This window comes from Erpetoichthys calabaricus, chromosome 7 (assembly GCF_900747795.2).
Source record: "Erpetoichthys calabaricus chromosome 7, fErpCal1.3, whole genome shotgun sequence".
NCBI classification, from domain to species: domain Eukaryota; kingdom Metazoa; phylum Chordata; class Cladistia; order Polypteriformes; family Polypteridae; genus Erpetoichthys; species Erpetoichthys calabaricus.
In genome coordinates, this window is record NC_041400.2 from 173,650,519 (window position 1) to 173,668,357 (window position 17,839).

The 17,839-nt window shown below is 39.5% G+C and overlaps 1 protein-coding gene across 4 annotated transcripts in view; it reads left to right on the plus strand.

Annotated features, from left to right (window-relative positions):
- setbp1 (SET binding protein 1) overlaps nt 1–17,839 on the plus strand; it is a 352,441-nt gene that overhangs the window by 273,129 nt on the left and 61,473 nt on the right. For all 4 annotated transcript variants that reach the window (XM_028805729.2, XM_051929498.1, XM_051929499.1 and 1 more), the window contains one exon: nt 14,320–17,803. In XM_028805729.2, coding sequence (XP_028661562.2) covers nt 14,320–17,803 — 3,484 coding nt within the window. The remainder of the gene's footprint in view (nt 1–14,319; nt 17,804–17,839) is intronic.

The following is a 17,839-nucleotide window of genomic DNA, read 5'->3' on the forward strand; positions in this document are numbered from 1 at the left end:
TCTAGAACATAAAAACACAACTAAGCCACAGAAAAAGGAAAAGGACATACATATACTATACTGTACACTGTACTGTAGTAACAGAAAAAATGAGTGTAAAAAAAATCCTTACCTTTATTCCTTCTCACATCTCAATTTTTTTAAAAGTTTTTATGTGAAGTGAGCTTTGTAAACTCGAAACGTCGTATGTCAAGACGTTGTAACTCGAGGACTCCCTGTATGTAGTTCTTCAACAAGAAGGGGAAGGTCCAGGATGACGGACAACAGAAGTGATGTCAGCACTGGAGTGGCAGTTAGGCTTCCAGTCAGCAGAGGGAGGAATAAAGAAGGTATTAAACCATAGCCCCAAACTCTGGTTCACCAGGTTATTACTACCACCTGAGCCTTTAAGGTGTCTCCCTTGCGGAAGCGTGTGTGTGTGTGTGACAACACATTATACCTACTATGCCTTTTCTTGATAATTTAGTCTTGTCCATTCAGTTGTTCGAGAAAATTGGTCATGGACTATATGAGTCCTCTTGTGGTAGACCACCTGGACCTACTGCAGTTTGCTTATTAAACAAAGATTGGAGTAGAAGATGCAATTATCAGTTTGCTCCACAAGGCTTACTGTCACCTGCACAACACTGGCAGGATTTTGCTTTTTAATTTCCTCAATACCATCAAGCCATCCCTGTTAAGGAGTAAGCTGGTGGATGACCCAATGGTGTCCTGGATAATCTGTCTGACAGAATTTCTATCTATCCAGAATAACAATTCCAGCAAGGTAAGCATTTAATGCCAGCTAGTAGGCAAATCTTCAGACTTTTCACTTCTGTCTACACCTGTGCAGTGCTGCTTAGCCTTGGCACCACATTATGTTTTGAGATGCTTGCCAACCTGATATGCGAGACACTTGAGTAATTAATAGGTGTGCACATTTAAAGAGCCCCTCAGCCTCAATCCAGCACCTGCTCTGGACTTCTTTTTCTTTCTGCATAAACTTTTTGTCCCATTTCAGCTCTGAATTTCACAATGTGATTAATGTCTGGTAGCTCATGCCTTGCCTCCCCTGGAGAAAAAAGTAGTTCTGGCTTCCCACTAGCCTGAAGTGGATTAAAGGAATTTAATAATAGATGGATAAATAACATTCAATATTGTATACTTTTATTAGCCTTTGGTAAACCAATTAAAAACTTCTAAACTGTGTTCTCTTTATATTGTATAATGGAGGCTGCAGGAGGGCATTGACATAAAGGAAATAATTGTACAAGCTACATGTGCCTATTACTTCACTAGGAAATCCCTAAACTAGGATTACTAAAGATTGGGGGATCTTTATTTTTAAATTTCATACTGGCAAATAAGAGCATGGCCAAAGCACTGAATTGTAAGCACAAGTTTGCTAGTTCATATCGCACCATTGGCTCACTGAGTGTGATTCTGAGAAAGTCACAAAACCTGTCAACTATAATTATAGAAACATTCAATCATAGTGGGCTGCACAGTGTCACAATAGTTGTCATTATCCATTGTCCTGGGTTTGAATCTTATACCATGTTTTTATTCATGATGGTTTGCATATTCCCCCTGTGTCTAATTCCCATAAAACATACGGATTAAGTTTATCAGTGATTTCAAATTGTCCCTTCTGTGAGCAAGTATAGGGATATGTGTGTGTGTGTGTGTGTGTGTGTGTGTGTGTGTGTGTGTGTGTGTTCACATGTGCCCAGTGACAGACTGGCACAATGTCCAGCCCTGGTTCCTGCCTTTTTTTTAGTACTGCAACCTCCATGGCCCTGAATTTAAGTAGGTTGAGCTTTAGAATACATTTATGTATGTATGTGTTGTAATGAATAGCAAAACAAGGTGAAGAGTTGCAGACCACTGTGGGTAACCCCTTTTAGTAAGTGGGATGAAAATAGAAACCAAAAATAATGAAAAATCAAAACATCTTGGGTCCATTTTGCACTTCTTTCTTTTAAAGATGCATCTGTACAAGGACCTCCATCCTTTACAGTTGTGGGTTAACCAAGAAGACTTACTTTCAGTCTGACATTTTCTTAAATACCTGGTGAGGAAGAAGGGGTGGGGCTTTCGAGATGTTAATGGAAGTGCCATCAGAGGTCCTCCCATGATTGTTCCTCCATTCTAGGAGTCAACAGCTCTGACACCCTACTCTCGGGTTCCACCATTCTTACTGTATAAGAGCCCTGAAGACACCCACTAAGCCCATGTGTCTGACAGTATGTAGCATATTGACTTTAAAGTCAACTTTGATGATAAGTCTCCTATATACTATGAATCAGAGTTTCTCAAGCACTGGATCACAACCCACTTTTGGTGGATCATGAGTTGCTTTTGTTTATATTGGTAGTGGGTCACCACTCCAACGATTGAGGCCAGTCTCCCTCCTGCTGTAGCAGTTGCACTTGATTTACCAAACAGGGATCATGATGTATTCACCAAGAGGGAACCTAAACTCCCTGTCCCATACTGACCAGTGCACTCAATTAACCAGTTGGGGTTCTAATAATTGCACTCAATTACTTAGGGGGACTGACCCCACCTTTGGTGGGTACCGAAGACACTTGTATGTGAAAAAGGGATCATAACACTAAAAAGATTTAGAAACATGGCTATAAGTTATTATTATCCATCTAGTCATCCTTTTTCAGAACTCCAGTTTCATGACCACCAGAGGCTAGGCCCAATCTCAGGAGCATTGCGTATAAGGCAGGTACTAATTCAATCCATTACAGGGCACTGTCACTCAAACCAAACAATTTAGACTCTCTAAGTAAATTATTCTTCTGTTATTGGGTTATCAGATGCATGAATTCTCCAGAGACACAGGGAAGAACATGGAAGCCCCACATGGATGGTAACCCGAGTAGGATTTGGTCTCAGTCTCTTGAATCAACCTTGTGGTTTACAATCCATTGCTTTTGCCTTATAAGTTAATATAAATGAAGTACAAAATGCCACTGAGGTAGGTAAAACTGTCATGAAAATGGCTGGATGGATTTGCACAAAATTTTAGGGATTATTGCAAACCCAGGTCCAGCTAAATCAATACAAATAACTCTATTCAGCATTCAGAGTTTGGGTGATATGTACAAAACAAAGTTTAAATAAATCAGTATAATATTGTACACTTAAGAAATAAAGTCTAACAAATTACGCAGACATAAACAATAGGCAGCTATTTATCTTACAGCCTTATCCAGCACAACCTAATGTTTCAGTCTTTCAAGTGAAGCTCTTATAAGATTATTTCGTGATAATGATCGCTCCATTTATCCTGTTGAGATGAAGATGATAAGTTTCTTCTTTCTTCAACCATTTAAAGCTTTTTTATCTTTGTTAGGAGAATACATTTGGGAAAATGAAAGGTATGATTTATGACACCTTCACAGAAACAGTATTAGATGTTTTATTAACTGGAACCATAAAACTTTTAAAAGTTTCTATGATGAAGACGTCGGAAATCACATCAAAGGCAGAAGCGTTTCTTTAAATTGATTTTTGAAATAACACACGTAATATACAGACATCTTTTTCTTTTTTTTTCCCTGATGGTGATTCTACTACTTGTTTGTTTATTTATTTATTTATTTATTTATTTACTTAGTACGTTTAGCATTTTTTTAAGCAGATACTATTAACAATGAATGAGGGGCGGAGTGGTGGCTCTGCGGCTAAGGATCTGTGCTGGTATCCCGAAGGTTGCCGGTTCGAATCCCCGTCAGTGCCAAAAGAGATCCTACTCTGCTGGGCCCTTGAGCAAGGCCCTTAACCTGTAATTGCTCCAGGGGGCGCTGTACAATGGCTGACCCTGCGCTCTGACCCCAAGGGGTATGCGAAAAAAACTAACAAACACTGTTGTAAGTCGCTCTGGATAAGAGCGTCTGCTAAATGATGTAAATGTAAATTAATATAACTAATAGAGCAATGAAACGGCAATCCCTTTCCATCCTTTGCTTGAGCTCCTCATGATTTATTGTAATGGGTGATGAGACAGTGAGCATTACCTACTTGAAAAAGTAAGTCGCCCTTTTACCTTCATTTACAAAAGTGTGATCTGATGATTAAAACGTTGAATATTAAAAGCAAAGTCCTGCTTCTCCCCCTCATTCATTGGTCAAGATTCCTGCCTTCAATTCAAAACCACAACCTCATGTTAGCAGGTTTCCAGTTTGTGGACTACTTTATCTAAAAGTATTTTACCAAAAAATGCATGCTTTTTGTAAATAGTGTTAATTGATGAAATTCGCCTTATTATTTTTCGCAGAGAATTTGCCACGATCGCCAGTAACCTTGTTTGCTAAATGTTTCCCTGTGTGGCCAGCTTAGATGTTTCCCCCCCCCCCCCCCAAGTACATCATGATGCTTTGCAAGGCCATTGTGACATCACAGAGCTGTAGCAACCATGTCAGATGGAGATTTCATTACACAATCTGTGCCACCGGCCTGATTTGTGTCGCATATGCACAGAATTTTCACACGTGGGTACTGTAAGCGTAGCCCACCTCACACTTTATGCTGCTGTACAGTCTGCTTCGCGCATGCATGAGTAATTTATCGAATATACACACATATGTGATGACACTGCCCGATCGGTACTGCAACCAGATTTGCACCCTGCAAACATTCATTTGAGGGATGTATTAACTAACCATTATGCAAATATTTTTATCTTGATTATTTTTTTACCAGTGCTCCATGATGTGACATCACAGAGTTGTAGCAGCCATTTTGAATGAGGATGTCACTCCCTGATTTGCTCAAATTGTGTCGCACATGCAGAAAACTTTCACACATGAGTACTGTAAGCGTACTCTTACCTCATACATTATGGTACTGCTCAATCTGCTTCGTCCATGCATGAATAATTTATGCGTATACGCACATGTGTGATGTCAGTACTCCAGCTGGATTTGTTGGTACTCAAGTTGGATTTGCACCTCACATGCATATATGTGAGGAGTAATTTAGCTAACCATAATACTCCAATACTCTGAAATTCTACATAGAGTCACTGTATGTTGTGTCTTCACTGCTATATAAAGCATGTCCTGTTCCTCGCTATGTAGTCCTGATCGAGTAGTGACAGCGACAGCCCCCCCAAGTATATAACGCAGATCCCTTGCATCAGAGGCTCCATGAGTATGGATTAGTGGTAGTGATAGGAGCTCAGGAGACATCCAAAGAGATAGAGGACTTAGTATATAATGATATCTCAGGGAGGCATGGTGATGCAGTGGTTAGCAATGCTGACTCAGAGCCCAGGTCACATTTTTGGCTACAATAATCAGTCCAGCTTGGTTGGCAGATTCTTCCCTACTCCTCAGGGACACTTAAAAGACCGTTGCAGCATTCTAATCAAATCAGAGCTACTCCAGTTTATCCTATTGGCATCAATGTTTGTTGGATTTCCAGAACTTTTTCCACGATTTTACCAAACTTGGGGTGAAGCAAATCCATGGGGGGTTTCCCTTATAACTAGTTGTGGACATCCAACTAGATGACTGAACATGTGAATTATACAAGTAATGAGTAACGTGAGATTTTTTTTCATTTTATTTGTTTTTTTAGACTTCTTTTTAAGACTTTTTGGATATCGTTTGCTGTAGTCCAGTGTTGATCACCATAGGCTCCCATTCTATCAAAAACTTTATCTCTGTTATCTCTTTTTCTCTGCTGAAACTACAAACTGCATCAGATAAGTACCATATTAAAAATAGAATTTTTGGACAGAGTTCTCCTGCAATAACTTTGGCTAGCTCTGAGTCACTTAATGTTTCTGCACTCCTGTTTTTACAAAAAATAAATAAAATTTCATGTAAAACATGTGCTCTGCTCCACAACATTGAACTTGCTAAAGTGATTTCATAAATGGTGCCAACCCTAGGCAAAATGTCAGTCCATTGCAGTCCACAGTCATCCACACATCCAAACCCAATCACACCAGGCCATCTTTAGAGTTGACTGTTAATCCAACACACAAATCTTTAGGATGTGCAACAAAAATGGAGTAGCAGTGAAAACCCTGTAGGGACACTTGGCGATCCTGCAGACTGCATTCAGATGCTGATTTAGGGTAGGATTCAAACTTTTATTCAAGAGGATGTGAGGTGGGGACACAAACCTCTGCTTTAAGAGTAAAATAAGTTGACTTTATCTTTCAGCAGGTCTCTGTGTTTAATGTGAGGTAAAACAAGAAGGAGATAAGTAGTTTCGTGATATCTGAAAGAGGCTTCATTCTCTTTAAGTTTATTATTTTATTTTAAAGGGAGGGAAAATAAAAAAATGAGAATTTCAGTGTCTGAAAAGCATCTGTTATTCAGATATCATATAAAGATTGCTACCCTTGTTGTTTGGTGCATTGAAGTTGTGGCAGTTCCGTGTTTAGAGAAACAGGTGTCTACAAGAAGTTAGTTTGACATTTTCATTCTCTGAAATGGTGATCAACTGCAAGGGCATTTGTGAAAGCTCACCTTGCTATCTGCCAACTGCCACAAGTGCCAGATCTCTGTAGAAGGACTTTAACGTGGCCATGATGGCGCATTTTGCTAATGTGAAAGGGCAGTGAGGCTAATAGAAGCCACCAGTCTTGGCACTAGCCGTGAGGCTGTGTGTCTGTCTTTTGGCACTGTGGTTAAGCAATCACTGCTTTGCATGCCAGCTTATCTTGGATGGATAGGCACATCTTTAACTCACCTTTGTCTGCCCTGAATTCTACATTTTACTGCAGTTCAGTTTCTGTAAATTGATTCTGTGTAGCTGCTGGAGGGACTGAGGTTGATGTACTCCGCCACACATGAAGTATGACTCAATGTGATTGATTTGGGAGTGAAGGGTAGCTGTTTTAGTTGCTCACCTCACCCACACTCACAAAACTTTCACTCGACGGTGGCAGGAAAAATGGTAGATGAGTGGACTAGCCATATAATAGGCCATAAACCACATGGAAAGTATACTCTTGTCTGGCCATTTCTTACATTGTGGAACTTTTACTACTCAACTGAGGCCATCTGGGTGTTCAGGTAGAAGTCAGTCTCAAAGAAGTAAGTGTTTTCACCTGCAATGCAACTTCTGAAACTGAGACCAGTAAATAGACTGAAAAATTGAAATGATGCTAATATATTAGCACAAGGAAATTATAATGGCTACTAGTGGTTTCCCTATAATAAGCAACACGTGCTAGCTTTGCTCTATATACTGTATCATCCATTTGTCTCATTTCTGATGCGCCCCAGATATACAACTTTGAATTACATTTTTATTTTTACATATAACACAAAACAAGACTTTCTCAAACCCGCCTAATCACATTCATGGTCGGATGGGGGGACCAACACAACACAACATTAAAAGCCCTGGACTTAGACATCTCTTGCTCACCTGGAAGAATCCTAGTCCACCATTTTTAAGTCCGTGGGTAGCTGATCTTATATACTATTTGAAATTGGAGAAAATCTAATTCTTACTTAGAAGATCTGTTCAAAATGTTTGTAAAATCTAGCAGGATCTAATCAATAACATTTTAGATTAAGAGTTTATATTGGGGAAAAGGATTCTGTTCCCTCTTTTCTACTCTTTTTTTTATTCTGGCTGTTGGCCTTCCTCTCCTTCTCTTGGGTGGGAATTGAATTGAATTGAATTGAATTGAATTTAGTTTTGTTAAATTTGACTTGTTTGTATGGAATGTTTCTTGCTTTTAATAAATTCAATAAAAAAATAAATAAAAAGAAAAATCCCTGGACTGGGTGTCTGACCATTGCAGGACTCATTAATGCGCACACCCACACTCACTCAAGACCAGTCTGGAATCACCGATCAAACTGACAGGTGCATCTTTTGTGCATGCAGGAGTAATGAGGTTAGCGAGTACATATACTGTATAATTCCTTGATGCATTCGAAAAGTCAGTACCCAAAATCATGAAGACTTGAAAAGAGCAACATTATCCTGTTATGTAAAAATGGTGATCAAGCAGATCCAAGTAACTGTAGGCCAGTAAGCTTAACATGCAGCACAGGTAAATCAATGGAAGGAATTATTAAAGAAAAAATCGAGCAGCACATGTGTAGAACAGGTGTATTAGCAAATAGTCAACATGGGTTCATACGAGGGAGGTTGTGTTTCACTAATATGCTGAAATTCTATGAGGAAGCAACAAAAAGGTGAATGTAGGGAGGTGCATAGGAGATTATTTATGCCGATTTTCAGAAGGCTTTAGATAAGGCGACACATGTCAAGCTGGGCATCCTCCTCATGCCATATATATAGGTAGCTGAGGTAGGGTGCAGAAGGTCCTGTAGACTGAGATGATTGGCCTGTTCATGTCCAGCTTTAATCTTTATAAAACCAAGAATTATAATGTATGTATGGTATATAAATATTTCATAACTACCCCAGCCTTATGAGAGTCTTTTATTTGGTAAATTAATATGAAAAGTCACATTTGTTGGGTTTTATTGTGATCACCTGGGTGTTTAGACAAGAAATGTATTAGCTTAAAAGAACACTTAAAAGTTGCTTTGCATAAAAAGAAAGCGCCAATTGGACCACAAACACCAAATTGAATAAACCTTCTGCAAAACTAACTGTAACCACAGAGGATAAAAAAAGAAGATATTAGAAATGCAGTCAAGCTTCTGTGCTGTAGAGCTTTTAGGCGGATGTTGACCTGAGCTGAAAAAACAAAACGGCAGCAGCATCTGGGAAACTGAGCCAGAAGCACTCAAGGTTGTGCGGTCTGTAAGTTTATGCTTTTGTCAATATCAGTTTTAACCATGAGTTTATATTTAAATTTGTTCTAAAATGTGTTAAAACAAATGACGGCTATTTTCTCCTCTTCTTAGCTCAGATTAGATAAGAAAGAATTTGTTTGATAAGATTACTTGCAGGTTCATTTCTGAAATAGATCCCGGGAATAAAAAAAAAATGACGATAGGGCTTACTGTATCATGAAACATTCGGTGCTGTCCTTGCATGGCAACTTAAAATATTCACATTTGGAGTCATGCATATATTAGTGAAAAGATCTTTATTGTGGATATTTACAGTTTGTGCTAAGTGTATCATGAAACAGAGATTATAAAATCAAACTAACATTAAACACAAGTGAAAGATGGTTAATAAGCAGGATGGTTGAATGTACAGTATGGATGGATGTATAGATAAATAAAACCATTAAAAGCTTTGCAAAACAATCTGCCTTGTGATTCAAATGTGGGAAAATATTTTTGACCTCTAAAAATGATAGCAACATTCATTTATATGTTGACCAATACTGTATAAATTCACTATTCCATGTTCTTCTAGCATGTTGATGACATTTATGTTAGGTTAATTGGCAACTGTATATTGAGTGTGGCCGTGTGTACCAAAGTGCCCTGTGATGGGTTAATTTTCACCTTTCACTTGTCTAAAACATTTATTTATGCAAGTCAGGATAATTGGGAGCCAGCAGCCATACCCAATGCACTTCACAACAGGTAAGCTAAGTATGTTCAGGCCCAGCTGGTACTTGAATGAGATACCATCTAGGAAAAGTCTGGGTTACTGCCACAAGAGCTGTTGGTAAGGCCAGCAGGAGGCACATACCCTGTGCTCTGAGTGGGGATCTCAATGCCCCAGTGCATCCTTTAGATGATGAATCAAACCAAGCTCCTGACTTGTCTTTATTTATGAAAGATCCCTGGGCATCTTTTTTAAAGAGCAGGGTATATCCCAATGTCCTGGCTATATTGCCCACACATGGCCTGATCATTCTGGCCTCCTAATCATCCCCTGTCTCTGATTGGCTAACTGCCTCTCTTGCCTCTTGTTGTCACATCGCCCAGGTGGATGCTACATTCTGGTAGTGGCTGAAATGGCTCCCACTTCTCTATGTAAAGTGCTTCCCAATAGTGGCTATCATTGCCTGTCTAACACTGTCCTTGCTATGGGGATGCTCCTCAGCAGCTGGGATAGGGAGACTGGTCAGAATTGAGGGAAGGATGAATGCAGACAATTTTTTGAACAATTGTGCATGCTCTTGAAAAGTTCACAATTCAAAAATTGCTGAAAAAGTAGCATACTACTGGCTTTGTGATCAGTACACTGCAACCAAGAAACCCTTCTGGCCGTGACTGTGTCGTGTATGCAAAGAAGTCCTCATAAGTTGATGTAGCGATGAGTCATGAAAGTCAGGTCAGTGAGTGTATATATCATGATTTGTGGGCTACATTTTCATTTGGCACCAAGTAGAATACATACGTAGATCCAAAATAAAATGTACCTACTTTATTTTTCTAAGACAAAATCTTAACAGGGAAAAAAGTATCAAATCCCAAAGGCTTAGCGTATTTATCGCATGTTATCCTTCCTGTGTCCAGACGGATTTCTTGTTTATTACTTTGTGGTAAAACACATTTACACTTCTATTCTTTTTGAACTACAGCATTATTGAGCCGTGCAGTTTCAGTATGTGGTTGACAGCTAGGAGTGCCTGTTATCGGTAAATAAATAATAAGATTTTCGCAGCACTGGAGGCAAAACAGAGCATTGTAGGATTTTCAATCAATATTCCAGCAGGAAAAAAAGGTCTTATTGCTAAAGACAAGCTGAGCAGACCATCAAGTGCGCTGATGAATTAATACAACTGCAGATGATTATAAAAGGAAAGCCGGAGATGTCGACTTCACTTGAAGTTCCCCTGCTAGTCTTCATCCATTGAAGACGTGGAGTAATGCAGCCTCTGTGCTGTGACTCGTAGAGGAGCTTGACGTCAAGTGTTTGGTTTCTTTGTTCTGTGGCACAAAGCAGGTTAGCATTTGTGTCCTTACAGTTAAAGGAGACTTGCACCCTTATTTAACTCATATACTTGCAAAATGTATCAAATGCTATGTATTTTTAATTGTTATTACTTTGTTTTGGCCTTGGAAACCCCACTGGCTTTTTCTTTCCCAATTTCCCACCAACCAGAGTCCTTCCTGGCCATCTCAGTGTCATTTTTGTCATAAAGCTAGACATTAATTCTTTACTATTATAAATTACAGTTCTCTATTGCAACTGTGATTAGCCATTATTATTAAAACATTTTTAGCTATTTTCTTGTATGAAAATGTGCCATATAAATAAATGTTTTATCATTTGTGCCTGTTGTGTCATTACTTCCAGGACTGTATTGTCCCTTCACATTTCTGTACCAGTGGAACCAGCATCAAAATGTTTTAATTGTACTGGAAAATCAAGTGGCTATAAATTGCATTAAGATGTACAAGGGAGAGTCAAGTTAAAGTTAGAAAATGTGATTTATTAGAAAACGGAACAAACCTTAACAAAATTAATAATGTCATTTCTCAATGTAGTCTCTAGCCTTCTCAGTGCAATTGCGCCACCTGCCTGGAGGTGACTGGATTCCAGCAGAATAAAAGGTTTAGTCATGTCCTCTGAAACACTCATGCTCTGCTTTCGTCACATCGTTATCTGTCTTGAATCGACGACCACTCAGATGTTTTTTTAGCGGTCCAAAAAGGTGGCAAATCTGGTGAATAAGGAGGATATGGTAATACCTCAAACTTAAGTTTCTCCAGACAAGCCTTGGTGTTCTTAGCAGTTTGTGGGCGGGCATTGTCTTATAGCAAAAGGACTCATTGAGACAGCAGTCCCCGCCCCTTGTATCGAATAGCAGGCTTCACATTGGTCTTCAGCAAGTCACAGTAACTTGCACTAGTGACTGTAGTAGCACTTGGCATGTCGTGTTCGACAGTAACTTGGGTGTGGACGAGTGGTTGCGAGTACAAGACAAAACATTTTATTCTGCTGGAATCCTGGAACTTCCAGGCAGGTGGCATAAGTGCTTTGAGAAGGATGGAGACTACATTAAGAAATTACCACAAGTTTTGTTAAGATTAGTTCCATTTTCTGATAAATCCCATTTTCTAACTTTAGCTTGACTCCCCCTCATATAATTCTAAAGCATTTGGATGAAGGACTACTGTGATGAATACAAAGTCATGTTTCTTTATGAACACTAATACTGAGGACAGTAACAACTCAATTTGTCCTCCCACGCTGAGTACAAACCATAGCTCACTGGTGGAGCTGATGCTTAAGATGATGATCACTATTCTTTCAATACAGTTCAGTTTACTTTTGTATAGCACTCTTCACTGAGTGCAGGCCCAAGTGTTCTGTGACAAGTTCTATGGTTAAATGCAAGTATAAAGTTTACAAATTACTAGAGTAACTTCACAATTAGTACACATAAAAATAAAGATTTGTTAAAACACAATGAACACAAAGTAGAACCTGATTAACAATACATGTAAACAAACCACATCTGTCCATTAATTGATTGTTGAGCTGTGGCTAGTTGACAACAGAGGAGAGCAAAACAAAAACCCTAGTCAGCAGCATCCCTGAAGATAAACCTCTAGGATACCCATGATCAATTGTAAGACAAAGCTAAAGTCGGGCATGGTCAGAGTCCTAGAGACATTGGACAACTAACCGCCAATACAATAATTCCACAGTAGAGTTTGTGCTTGCTGTCCAAGAATCTTTCTATTCGATGATTCCAATGCTCCCTGTATTTCTAATGATTTTTCTATGGGTACAAGAAAAGCTAGGTAGTAGAGCAGTGGCACCAAGTGCCACAAGAAGATATCAAGAAGATAAAGAGAGTAGAGGAGCATTAGTAATATTTTTGTACTACTGACTAACAGGGATGCAATATGCACAGCAGTTCTAGTCAGGGTATGATGGACTAAAGAAGTAAGACTTCAGCCTGAATTTAAAAGCTGAGACTGAAAGGGGCACCTCTTATACTGTATTAGTAGGCAGATCATTGCACGGCGTTTGCACTTTAACTAAAACCTCAACGTTCTTATTTTATTACTGTTTAGAATCTTAAATAGGCTGGCATCTTGAGATCTTAATTCACACTAAATAATGGTTTGTAAATAATAATAAGTTAAGATTAATAAGCAGAGTTCTGGCCATTTAAGTGTTTATATGTTTAAAGGAAGATTTTGAAATCAGCCCTAAACTTAACTGTGAGCCAGTTCGAGCAGTTATGTAGTTGTACTTTCTAGTTCTTGTACTGATACTTACAGCAGCATTTTGAATTCCCTGAAAGCTGCATAAAGAACAATTTGAACAGTCTGTGAATAACACACTGCAGTAGTCAGTATTACTAGAAATAAATTCATAAATATACCGGACATTTGACACTGTGACATCCTTAGCCTGTTTAATTTTCACCTTCCTCAGGTATGGGCACAAACCTTTTTACTTCCAGTCTCATCACAGAGTTGACATGCATCACTTAATACCTTAGTAATTACAGATAAACAAATTAACAAACACAATAATAATTATGTGCACACAAACACACTTTGCTATTTCATAAGAAATGCTAACTTGCAACTTCAAATTATCAAGTAAAAAATATTTTGCTGGCAATGTTTACCCAACTTAGAATTTAAATCTGACATTTCTAAGGAGTATTTAAATTACATCCTTAGTTTCATCTGGCACAAAGCATGTTAAAATTATAGCTACAATGCTACTTGCAGCTCCTTATTCAAAAGACATTCATTCTTTGATTTGCAAAGTTTTATTTTTTAAACTGTGGTTTTAATGAAATCAGAATATTTGCAGCATTTTGAAATGCTGAAATGAAGATAGCTAAACTGTGAGTTTAATAAAATATTGTAATAGTAAGTCAGTGTCTTTTTTTCCCCTTTGTGTTACTAACACTGGTAATTTTGAAAAAATTGCATCCTGATGGTTTAATGGTTGTCACACGAGGAATGTTAAGATAAAGCAATGAAATAAAGTTGCAGAATGCTGTAAATTGATGTTGTGTAACTCTTTTTACCTTATCTGCCTAGCAACTAGACGGCCATTAATGTATTCGAGTTTGTAGCAGCCACATCCATGTATTTGCATTTCTAGCATCAGAAGCAGCAACGGAAATTTTTGGGGCCCAACGCTAAATATTCTGTTTCTGCAGAAAAGATTACACTGTGTACTGTACATCTCTGTGTATATACACACACACCGTAATGCATTTTTGTAAACACATACCTATTTTGTTTGAAGATAATTTGATAAATGATAATATTTTCAGAAAATTGAGAGATATTTATAAACTTTTGTGCATCCAAAGCTAAAGTAACTGGCCATCCTAGATTAAGATTAAAATATATCTGCTCTCTGTGGTTCTCTATTTTGTGTATGTTGTGCAACTTTTTGTAGTAATATACCTGTAATGTTTAAAAGAAGTTGATAAAAAACATAATAACTAATTAAAAATACTGTTCATTTTTGTCTTCATAGATCTATGAGAAATCTTACAAACCTGCTGAGCAAAATGAAGGAGACCATCAGGTGGATTTTCTCAGAGAGGCTGTGAAACCAAAGTATCAGTCCAAGAACAATTCCCATCATATGGAGTGGTTGACAACACCAGCAGGAGGGTCTCCCTCCCAGGGCATTTTAGTGGACTCAGAATCAAAAAGTGGACACTGCAAAAGCCCAGCTACAGAAATTGGAGGAATTCTTCTAAAGCCACAAATTAAAAAGCCTAGTGGAAGTCCCAATGTCAGTCAGTTTAGCACTATTACCAGTCAAATGTCAGCCACTTCAGTACGTGCACCAGCCATGGGTCTTGTATCTCAGGCTGTCGGTCAAGGAGAAAACACCATGAAGACAACACCCACTCACAAGGACGATAGAGGGCTGCAGGAATTGTCTGAGCAAATGTTTGGCAACATTAAGAGAAAATATGGAAGAAAGGACTCAATGAGAAATCTGATTAATCACAGCTCAGGGGCACAGTGGAATAAAATTGTAGCAAAAGAGACTGAAATAAAAATTTCAGAAACTATTACAGAGAAGGAAGTGCTGGAGATTGAAAAGAGCCATGATATGTCTCATGGAGAAAACACAAGTACTGGGATTGCTCAAGAAAAGGACGAAAATGTTTTACAAGGATCAGTTTCCAACCAAGCAGAAGTTGCCAGCTTTCCAGGACGCAAGAGGAAAAACCGTAAATCACTAAAAGGTCAAGTACATTTTGAGAGCACCTCAGAAAAAGTGCAGTTAGAATCTGAAGTGAATGAAAAAAGTGATGGCATTGGGAGTGGACTGTCAGACTCCCAGCAAACCCGTCTTAATAAGAATGAGTTGAGAACACCTAGAATAGCAGAAAAGGATCCAGAGTGTGAGCCTATGGGCAATCCTGAAGTTAAAACAAGTGAAACCACTGAGGCTTGTAAAAGCAGACTTAGAAAACCTGTAGTTGTGGGAAAACTAAGTATGTTTTCAGACTTGGAACAGCCTGGCAGCAAAGTGTCTGAAATTAAGCATCCAAAGCTGAAAGCAAAGCAAAGGTGGACTTCAAATAAGTCCAAAAGTATCAGCATCCCAAAAGATATATCTAACCCAACAGCAACCATTGTTGACCCACCGTCAGCTTATCCTATCACACCCTCTAGTCCTCTCTACACCAACACAGACAGCCTAACAGTTATTACTCCTCTAAAAAAGAAAAGGGGGCGACCCAAAAAACAGCCTCTGCTAACTGTAGAAACGATTCATGAAGGTACGTCAACTAGTCCTATAAGCCCAATAGCTCACGAGGCATCCGGTACTCCAAAGAAGCGAAGAAAGAAAAGAAGCCTGGCAAAACTAGTGCATATTTCCCCTTCAAACGAGTCCCCGTCTAACCAGATTAAGCTTAATAAAAAAGTCAGAAACTATGGTGTTCTCGATAAGAAGACAATTAGGACAATAAACAAAATGAAAATGGTTAAACGAAAGAATATACTGAATGAGATCTTGTCATGCTCTGCAAGCAGCAGTCTGGTTTTAAAGTCCAAGGTCCCCACATCCAGTTCAGTTTCCACTGTAGCATCAAACATTGAATCTCGCCTAGGAAAGCAAATCAATGTAAGTAAGAGAGGGACCATCTACATTGGCAAAAAAAGAGGAAGGAAACCAAGAGTTGAGCTGCAGCTTCAGCAAGATGAGCACAAAGCAAGCGAAAAGCACCCTGTGCCTGTTCTGAACATGTCTGAAAACCCAGCAGTGCCTTCCAACCCACAGTCTACAGCCAGGATGCCTTTACCCATCACAGCACAGCTACCTGTTGACAAAGCTGTGGGGCCAGGTGGGAATTTAAGTCCTACAACTGCAGATACAACACTGCATGAGCTCAAGACCATGCCAAACTTGCAGCCCATTAGTGCATTGTCCACCAAAGCTCCCAAAGGCTTGCACAGTAGTGGCTGGAAGCTTTCTCCTCCCAGGCTCATGGCCAACTCGCCTTCTCATCTCTCTGAGGTTGCCTCTCTCAAAGAGGTGACACTGTCTCCAGTTAGTGAGTCCCACAGTGAGGAGACAATTCCCAGTGATAGTGGAATTGGCACAGACAACAACAGCACATCTGACCAGGCAGAGAAAGGACCAGCATCCCGCAGGAGATACTCCTTTGACTTTTGCTCTCTGGAGCCTTCTGAAGCTGCAGCGTTAGAAGCCAGCAACAAGGCAAAACGGGGACACTGCCCAAAACATAGTGGTACAGTAGCTGTAGAAACATTTTTAGCTCATGATGCCCTGAAAAAGCAGAAACACCGTCGTAAACGAAAAGGCCTTCAAAGCCGAGATGATTTGCAGTTTTTGGCAGACCTTGAGGAACTAATTGGAAAATTCCAGGTTTTCCGCATCTCTCATCGCAGCTATACATTTTACCACGAAAATTCCTATCCTAGCATCTTCAGGGTCAACTTTGATCATTATTACCCAGTTCCATATTTTCCATATGATCCCCTGCACTACCTTCGTCGGAATTCTGAAATAAAGTCCAAGAAGAGGCGTGGCAGACCGGCCAAAGCCAACGAGCCAATGACAAAGATGCCTTTCCTTCAAGGGTTTGGATACCCGATCGCCAGCGGCAATTACTATGCACCTTATGCAATGCCTTATACGTCAATGCCTATTGCCACTAGTATGATGAATCTGGGTTACTACGGTCAGTATCCAACTCCTTTGTACTTATCTCACACGCTTGGAGCAGCAGCTTCTCCATTTATGAGACCAGCAGCCCCACCACCCCAGTTCCATTCTGGTGCTCACATGAAGTTGACCACTACTGCCAAACATAAGACCAAACACAGTGCTCACCAGATACCATCTACAGGAATGAACAATTCCACATCTACACTAGTGGCTCCCAAGATGGGCAGCAGCAACTTGCCAAATGTCCGCCTCCATAAGCGTAAGCACAAGCATAAGCACAAACATAAGGATGATCAGCAGTCTGGTTCTCAGAGGGATGATCTTGGAGGACTCTTTAGTGGAGCAAAGAATTCTAGTTACTTAAGCCTTCTGAGTGAACGATTATGTATGTCTGACAAAGAGCCTTCTCTCCCTAAACATAAGGAGAAGCAAAGGCTGCAGCAAAATTTGGACACTCCACCAAGGAGTTCCAAAAATATTTTTGAAGTAGACACTCTTTCCACATTGTCAATCTCAGACACCCAACAGTGGAAGCGCACTCATGAACGTGTTGAGCCGGTTAGTGATTTCCATGATCCCTGCATCCGACGACATTTTGACAGTACACGAAGTCGACAAGAGCCACCTTCTGATCTTTTTGGGGACCTACAAGTTTCGGGAATCAATGAGTCAAGCCTTGGAGGTAGACGGCGAAACCTAGAGAGTTTTGGGGTGTATAGAGAACAAAACTTGGCACCCCTGAAGAATAGCAAGAGAGACAAAGTGTCGCAAATATTTGACTCACCAGGTGTAGCATCAGCAGGTAAGAATCCTTTGTGGATGAAATGTGACTTTGTGA